Source organism: Lycorma delicatula, chromosome 2 (assembly GCF_047948215.1).
Source record: "Lycorma delicatula isolate Av1 chromosome 2, ASM4794821v1, whole genome shotgun sequence".
Classification (NCBI taxonomy): domain Eukaryota; kingdom Metazoa; phylum Arthropoda; class Insecta; order Hemiptera; family Fulgoridae; genus Lycorma; species Lycorma delicatula.
Window position 1 is genome coordinate 20,192,567 of NC_134456.1, and position 8,699 is coordinate 20,201,265.

The 8,699-nt window shown below is 27.9% G+C and overlaps 1 protein-coding gene across 1 annotated transcript in view; it reads left to right on the forward strand.

The window, feature by feature from the left end:
- The window catches only part of LOC142320537 (TBC1 domain family member 20), a 28,160-nt gene extending 20,264 nt beyond the window's left edge, over nucleotides 1-7,896 (forward strand). Inside the window, exon 7 of the mRNA XM_075358438.1 lies at nucleotides 4,439-7,896. Coding sequence (XP_075214553.1) covers nucleotides 4,439-4,673 — 235 coding nt within the window. The 3' untranslated portion in view covers nucleotides 4,674-7,896. The remainder of the gene's footprint in view (nucleotides 1-4,438) is intronic.
- Nucleotides 7,897-8,699: the final 803 nt, after the last annotated feature.

Sequence of the window (8,699 nt, forward strand, 5' to 3'; positions counted from 1 at the left end):
ATCAGATGTTAGGAGTGTGTTTTTGACATATTGATCAACTACAAGGTGTGTACTTCCTTGAATGGATTTATTGTGTATTCTGAGACTGATCTGTCAATATACAAGGTGTGATCAGGACATTTCCGACCTTGGTTCATAAAAACAACGATATTAACCAATGTTCAATGACTTGTTCCCTTCAAAGTAGGTTCCTTTTGATGTAATACTTACTCCAGTGATGATTTTACTGTTGGAAGCATTTATCAAAATCATTTTTAGTGAACACCATTAAGTTCTCTTGTCACATTTCTTTTAATCTCTTCTTTGTCTTCAAATCTCTTTTGTCATGTTGGATGAGTAAATACTTTAATTATTTTGTATTACCTTCAGAATTACATCCAATAATAAACTTAAAACAGTTAATGTTACATGGATTGAGAGACGGATGCTTTTCCATATTTTAATGTGAACTCTCTATATATATATAGAGTTATGATATATCTATATATCTATATATCTATATCAATGATATATCTATATATATCATTGTGCTTATAAAATTTAATATTAAATGAAATATAAACCACCAAAACACAGTAAATAGATAACTTAACCTTATTTATAATAATTAAACTTACTGTTAAACTTATAAGTTAATTATATAAATATAACATTAGAACAACCAGTACACCTCAGAACAACAATATGATCTCATTTCACCAGGGATAGCTGAAATCAGAGTGAAATCTTTCTCTAGCTGTAACTCGCAAGCAAAGCACTTTAGGACATATGTTTCTACAAACGTTTTCATTATTTTCATGATTAGAATAGGTTAAGAAAATCCTAGGAGAACTTCATGGTACATCTGTATGTATATTATAAACTTAATTAATAATACGAGTATATTAACTTATACAGTACATTCAGAAAGTTGCTATGCACTAGAATTACGGAAGTGCAGTGACAAAACTTTCTTCATTATTATTTTGTATTTTTATTTCATTATTTTATAGAAACAGAAATTATAATAACTGGAATAGTTTATAAAAGGTGTTGAAAATGACCTCCTCCAGTATCAGTACAACACTGCACAGGTTTCAATTTGTTTTTAAACACATTAACCAGCTGATGTACTGGAGTGTCTCGTACATATGCTGTTATTTTGATCTTAAGTTTGTCAGTTGTGCGTGGTCTGTGCGATACAGTGCTTATTTTCCTGTCCCCATAGAAAATAATCTGGGGGAGTCAGACCGGGTGTTAGTGCTGGCCACAAACTCTCGAAATGATTGATTCACCAAAGACATTCTGTAAAAAGTCATGATCTGTGTTAGCTGTGTGCACTGTGGTGCCATCTTGTTGGAACCAACAGTGATTGATGTCTACTTCTGTTAACTAACTAATGAATTTGTTAAAACAGTATAATAAAGATCACTATTAACTGTACTTTCAAAGTTGATCCACACTGCACTTTCTACTCACACTGACTCAGTCTCCAATTTGTTTTATTAAAAGATTGTTCATGTAATTCATGAAGTTGTGAATTAATTTACCCTTCCAGATGAAACAAGCATGGTTTCATCTATAAAAAACATAATGTCAAAGACACCTATGGAATTTTGATCAATTTGTAAAAAGACCAATTTGTAAAAAACATTTAAATCGTTGACAGTAATTTAGACTTTTGGCATAATCTGAAGGTTTCAGTTTTTGAACACACATTTCTTTGAAGGGAAAAGTTTCAGTTCTTTTTTTACAGCTTTATGTGCAGTGCATGCGCATGCTTACACATGCACATATATACACACAAAAGTGATTCCAAATTGCAGGGCAATCTTTTGTAACATGATTCTACAGTCAAAAATAAAAAAACGTTCATATAAACAGCCAGAAAACGGTTTGTCACAGAGTTTTGGCTCACAATATTTTTAGCCCTACTTTCTGCTCACTCTGAAATTAAACTGTATTAAAATTCTTGGGGTGCAGATTGAGGAGTAAATTTGGTACTTACTTTTCTTTTTTGATTTAAGAAATTGAATAAAGGTTGTCCCAGACCATCTTACTTTGATTTTAAGAAAAACCAGGATAAAACATAAAAACTTTGGTTGGGAAATATACTTTTCTAGGTTTGGAATAAAATAACTTTGTTAATTTACCGATAAACATATAAAAATTTCTAGTTATTTTTGAAGAAAATTTAATTCTGAGAAAATGGATGTAAATAAATTCTCTTAAAATTAAACAAATTTGAGCAGTTCATCTTTAATTAGAAACAAAATGCACAAACTGGATCGGAAAAGCAATATGATTTCAAACAGACAATTTAGATACAAATGCTAAAAATTTTAAAAATAAATTTGAAAGTCATTGTTCTAAAACTTAAAAAAAATTTTTTTTCATAGGTTGACAATAACAGCTGATTAACAATTAGGTTTAGTGTTTAGCATTTGAATATTCATTTGAGCAGTATTTGTGCTGTTATTGCTCAGTCATTCACAATGGGTGATACCATAATTTTTTTTTCATTTGGAAGTTGACAGACATGTTGTTAATTTATGATGAAGTAAATAAAAAATTAGCTGCTGTGCATGAATACTGGTAAAATTATCCAGATCGAAGAGTACTGGATCGTAAAACATTTGAGGCTTTGGAGAGATGAATTTGAGAAAGAAGTATGCTTAAACCGCAACAATTCAACGCTGGTCATGAATGTTTTGTGAAAAATGCCAACGTGGAAGAAGTAATATTAAATGTGGTACAATTATCTCCCATCTGAAGCACCAGAAGGTTGTCAAATTGATTTCATGTTTCACAATCTAGTGTGTGGCAAACATTAAAAGAACAACTATTATACCCATTCTATACAACACGTGTACAAAAGTTGTTACTGCCTGATTTTGATAAATGGATAGAATTCTGTAGACTGTTAATTAGAAAACATGAACATCATCCTGTTTTTCTAAATAATATTCTAATTGCTTATTAATCCTGTTTTACAAGAAATGGCATTGTAAATTATTGAAACACTCACACTTTGGCAAAAGAAAATTCCCATGAGACTGTCACAAGTCATTTCCAACATCCTTTTTTATTTTTATGTGTGGTGTGGTATTCTTGGTGATAATCTCATATGCTCTTTTTTGTCACCGTCAAGGTTCAAGAGAGCAGTACTTGCATTTTTTGCAAACAAATCTGATGGGACTTTTGGAAGATATTCCACTTGCAGATGTCATTTTTCAGTGATGGCGCATCTACTCACTACTTTCATGATGTATTGAATTATTTTAAATAATATATATAGTAAACAATGAATTGGTCGAGATGGATCAGTGAAATGGTCACTTCAATCTCCCGAATCTCTTGCCAGTGGATGTTTTCCTTTGGGGTTGGATGAAGTTGTTAGTTTGTTCCGTTCGTATTGGCATTCAAGAAAAATTGAGACATCGTATAATAGAAGCTGGAGCTATTATTAGAAATAATAAAAGTGCTATTAGATGTGCTTGGCTAGCATAGATTCACTGAGGTGAACTATGCATTGAACAGGATAGAAGCCGCATTAAGCAACTGCTTTGAAGAATTGTTTGCAGCTTTATCAAGTAAACCATCTTCATATTTAATAATTTTTAGAAAAAATAAAAAAGTACGCGATTTTTATTTTTTTAAAATCTATTTTTAATTATTTTTTTCCTTACGTGTTAAATTTTCTATTTGTTTTCATTTATATTATGTTATGAAAATTTTTCTGTTTAAAATCGTATCACTTTTCTGATTCAGTTTGTGGTTTTATTTTTAATTAAAGTTGAACTTCTCAAATCTGTGTTTAATTTTAATAGATGTTATACATAAATTTTTTCAGAATTAAATTCTTTACAACAATAACTAGAAGTTTTTATTTGTTTATTGAAAAATTAAGAAGTTATTTTATTCCAAACCTAAAAAAGTGTATTTTCTGACAAAATGTTTTCATGTTTTACCCTATTTTTCTTAAAACCTAAGTGAGATTGACGTCTGTGACCACTTTTATTCAATTTCTTTGATAAAAACCAAAAGGAAGCACCAAATTTACCCCTCAATTTTTATCCCAAGAATTTTAGACTGGTTTGATTCTGAGAGGGAGCAGAAAGCAGGGCTAAATGTGTTGCTAGCTGAAACTCACTAATGAACCATTTTCTGGCCTATGTTTATATGAACTTTTTTCTTATTTTTGTCCATAGAATTGTCTCCTGAGAGATTGCCATGCAATTTGGAATCACTCTATATATAAATTAAGAATTTTTTATTATGTATATACTGTTGTCATATTTAAAACTTAATGTTTATGTTTATTGAGATACTTTTCAAAAAAGTGTAAAATTTATCTTTAATTTCAATTTTATTAATCATTTTGAATTTTTTATAAATTAATTAATAGTAGTATAGTAATGCAATATCAGTTTATTTTATTAATTAATTTTTTTTCTAGTTTGAAAATACGACAGGCTGAAGTAAATCCACAAAGGAGAGTTGGATTATGGCGGTTTAGAAGGCCACCACCTCACTGGTGGCGATTACCATTATTTCGCGTTGTACCGGATTTGGCTTTACCCCAGAACCGCTTACGTTTATTTATGTTTACAGCTACTGTTGTTTTTGGTGTGTATGCATACCTTCGATTAGAGGGACCAAATTTTGTATTTTTGCCGAATTTGATGAGATAGTATATATCTTTTTACCTAATGAAACTTGCATTTAATACAATTTGCCTTCATAGTTTAAAATTAAGTGATTTTATTCATTATGCGATTGCTACAATTGTATCCAAGTAATTATTTTTTTACATATACAGTTATTTTTTTATTGATTTTAAGTGACAACTTATATAGTATTGATTATACGCTGAAGGAAATAAAGTACTAGTGTAGTTAATTGCAAAAAGTTTTATATATGTACATTCTGTTACTGCTCTTTATGGACAAAAATAATTTTGATTTATTTTTCCTTAAAAAATTGTTTTGTGGTTAGATTCGATTAGATATCTCAGTATGTCATAATATTTCTTCATAATGTGTATTGTGTTATTATTTACATTCCTGTTTATGTATTAATTTTCATGTCTTACAGCATTTATCATTTAACAAATGTTAGTAATACATACAACTAAGTTATTACCATTAATATAAGGTCATGATGTAATTTTTGTTAATATAATATAGTTAGTTTCATGTATTTATTTAAATCTGTTTTGTTAGCAATGTAAATTTTGTAAATTAAATAACTAACATCTAAAAACAATTCTTGTTGATTTTATTATTATTATTCCATTAAATTTGTTATATATTTATGAATAAAAAAAGTTTTATTATATTGTGCGTTGTTGAGTAGCAAAATATCTATTATTTACATAATAGCCTACTTCATTATATAAATTGTAATATTATATATAAGAAATGAATAGTTAAATTATTTTTTTTAATATAATTTTTACATGTAATATCAAGATACAAAAAGGTGATTCATTTATTTTAAATTTAGGATTTATTATATTATAGGGCTTTAGGACAAAGTTCAAAAAAGGTAGAGAGGAATTTAAACTTATTGCGAAGGAAGAAAAAGAATGTAACTCAGAAATTCCTGTAATCCATTTGTCTGTTTAAATATTTCTTTGGAAGCTTTATTCTTTCCCTTTGGATTGCTGTTGCTGGCAGAACTTCTTGTGAAGATCTGATTTTTGTCATTTGTAGCAAAGGCTGATGTTGTTTTGTGTTTATATATTACATTTTATTTCAACTTTTTAAAATATTAAGTTGAACCTTCTTGTGTGGTTAAAATGATCAAAAATTGAAATGTTAAATTTAAAAAAAGTTTAATTTTAAAAAAAAATTAAAATTTTTGGTTAAAATTAAAATACCACAATTTTTTCATATGATAAGAGCAATTTCTGGAAGTCAGCATGAGCACTGTAACCGTGCTTGCATCAATTTCAATCAGCTGTGTGATGCAGCTTAGCAAATGCATTAAACTGTAATCACATAATGTTTCTGGTTAGGATAAATCATCTGCTCGTACCTGTGTATTATAAGCAAGTGATTTTGTACATCATTGGCATGATGAATCTCATATTGAGTATGGTAATTAGTTATAACATCTTTGTTTCACTTACAGAAACTGCTTGTAGCAATTGGATATCAATTTTTTCAAGCAATTCATGGTGCATTTATAGCAGAATTCTTGCTTAAAGAAAAGAAATAATATTGACACAGTACAGCATTAAATGAAACATAGAGTTGTACCATTGTTTTTCAGTTATTTATACAATGGTGTTTAGATTGCTTTACAGAAAAGTTTCATATCCATTTATTGTGCACTTTATTTTCCATTTTTTTAATTTTTCAATAATTTTATTTTAGATCAGAATCTATTTATATTTAAAATTTAGTTAGTGATTTGCTGAATATTGGTTTTATCAAAAATTAATCCATATTTTCTTCTTATTTTTTTTATACATTAATTGTTGCTTATTTAATATATTTGTTACTCATCTGTAATGAACGGTGACCCAGTTTAAGTTTTAAAAGTGTTAGTGATAGCTAGTAAGTGTTATGACAAAAGAAAAATGTTTACAGATTTAAAAAACTTAATTTATAAAGTAATTTACTACTTTTCTATAATAAAAATTTCTGTCAGAAGTAACAATAGATTAAGTTTAATTTTCTATCTTAAGTAATGTAATTTCAAAAAATTATAATAATAACATCATTTATATTATACACATTTACATATTATATTATTACACATTTATATTATACATTGTGTATATATTATACACATTAGAACTATATGAAATGTGTGTAATTATTAAATCAACAAGGGAAATGTGGTCATTGAAGGCTAATGAGCATCTATGAAACATAATAACCACCAAAGTATGGTAGTTTTATCACTGAAGTAGAATACTTTATTCATAAACAAAAAAAAAGTAATATTATGTCTGTTGGTGAATTCTATTAAATCGGATTATTTATTTAGGGTTTATTTATTGGTGCTATGTGTTTGAATCTTCATATTATTTGACTCCTGTCTGAATCTGTTAGCACTTTGTAATAAGGGTCACTATCAAATATGTTTAGTTATTTTTTGGTTAGATTATCTGGAATTTGAATAAGTTGAAACTGTCGAATATCAGGGTGAGATGGCTGTTTGTGGCTCCTTATTAACTATTTTGAATATTCTGAAAAATTCAGCTGAGTTTCCAGAATGATGAACATTTTCACTGTATTGAATACCAGTCATTTATTAAGAGCTTTGAATTCTTTATGGGAGAAATGAATAGACATTCATTATATAACACCAGTGTTGAATATCGCAGTATGTGTATTGTACATTTTATAGTAACTGTATATTTGTTCAAACATATGTTGTATCTTGCTGCTGTAATTTAAAGTTTACAGCAAAACTTTTGTTAGTTACTATTTTACTGACCAATTATAAATGGTAAGCTTTATTAAATTATTAATTGCTAATTTTGTAAATTTAAAATTGTGAATGCAATAAATTAAAATTAGCATTTTATTTAGATTCCTTTGGTTTGCTAAGTATTATAAACACTGACCAAATGACAATTGTTGATGCATACTAAACTGTACTGCTATAATGCAGTGTTGGATTTTATTTCAAAAGCTTAAGTTGTATAAATGTTAAGCTATAATTAATACATTTGTGAGTTTATGACATTAATCTTATCACCTGGTTGTATCTTGAATCATCAATTCTTTGCAAATTTTTCTGTACTGTTTTATCTTATAAGCTATGAGATTGCTTTTGTTGAATGAAATGTTATTGTAACTTATAGGAATTTTATTATTATGATCATAGAGTTTAATGTTATTTATTAACAAAAAAAGTGTTATTTTTTAAGTAAATATACATATATTTATTAAAAATTTTGATGTTTAATAAATTTTTTTACTTTTTCTTTGTCAGTCACTTGTTTTATAAAAAAAACAATAATTTTTCTATGCTTCCATAAAACAAATTTACTGATAAATTTAGCCATTCACCAACATATCTGTGAATAATTTTTATCAGAGTACAGTCTGGTGTATATGCATAGAGAAATGTAAAATGTTGATAGTGATAAGGAATGATTGAATACAATAAGGAAGTCAGTTTGCAAGTACAAGGAGAAACACTATAAATTGTTAGGAGTTTTAAATATTTAGGGTAAGAATTATATACGGATAGAATGAAAGTTCAAACAAGAAATTAATGATAAAATGCAGATGGTATCAGGATTTTACCAAACTGTTAGAAATGTAATATGGGGTAAGAAATACAGATAGGATGTAAACAGACAATTTTCATGAGTTACTCGGTCCTTATTGTAATATACGATTCAGTCCTTGCCAACTACAAGAAGAGAAGAAGGTAAAATAATGATAACCATGATGAAGTTTTTAAGAAGCACAATAGGAAAGAGGAGATAAAATAATAAAAAGCAACAGTTAGAGAAGACAGAATTTGAGCATAATTTTTTTAATGAAAAGTGCACAAGTTGAATAGAAACTTTAATCTAAATGTAACTGGAAGAAGACCAAGAATAAGGTGATGTATATGTCTGACCCAATGGATAAAGAGAAAGGATGATTCAGATATATTATAATGATATCTTTACTATGTTCACCATAAGAATTGGTTCTTTAATGAAGGTACAGATCAGCTCTATCTAATGTCTCTTGTATCTTCAG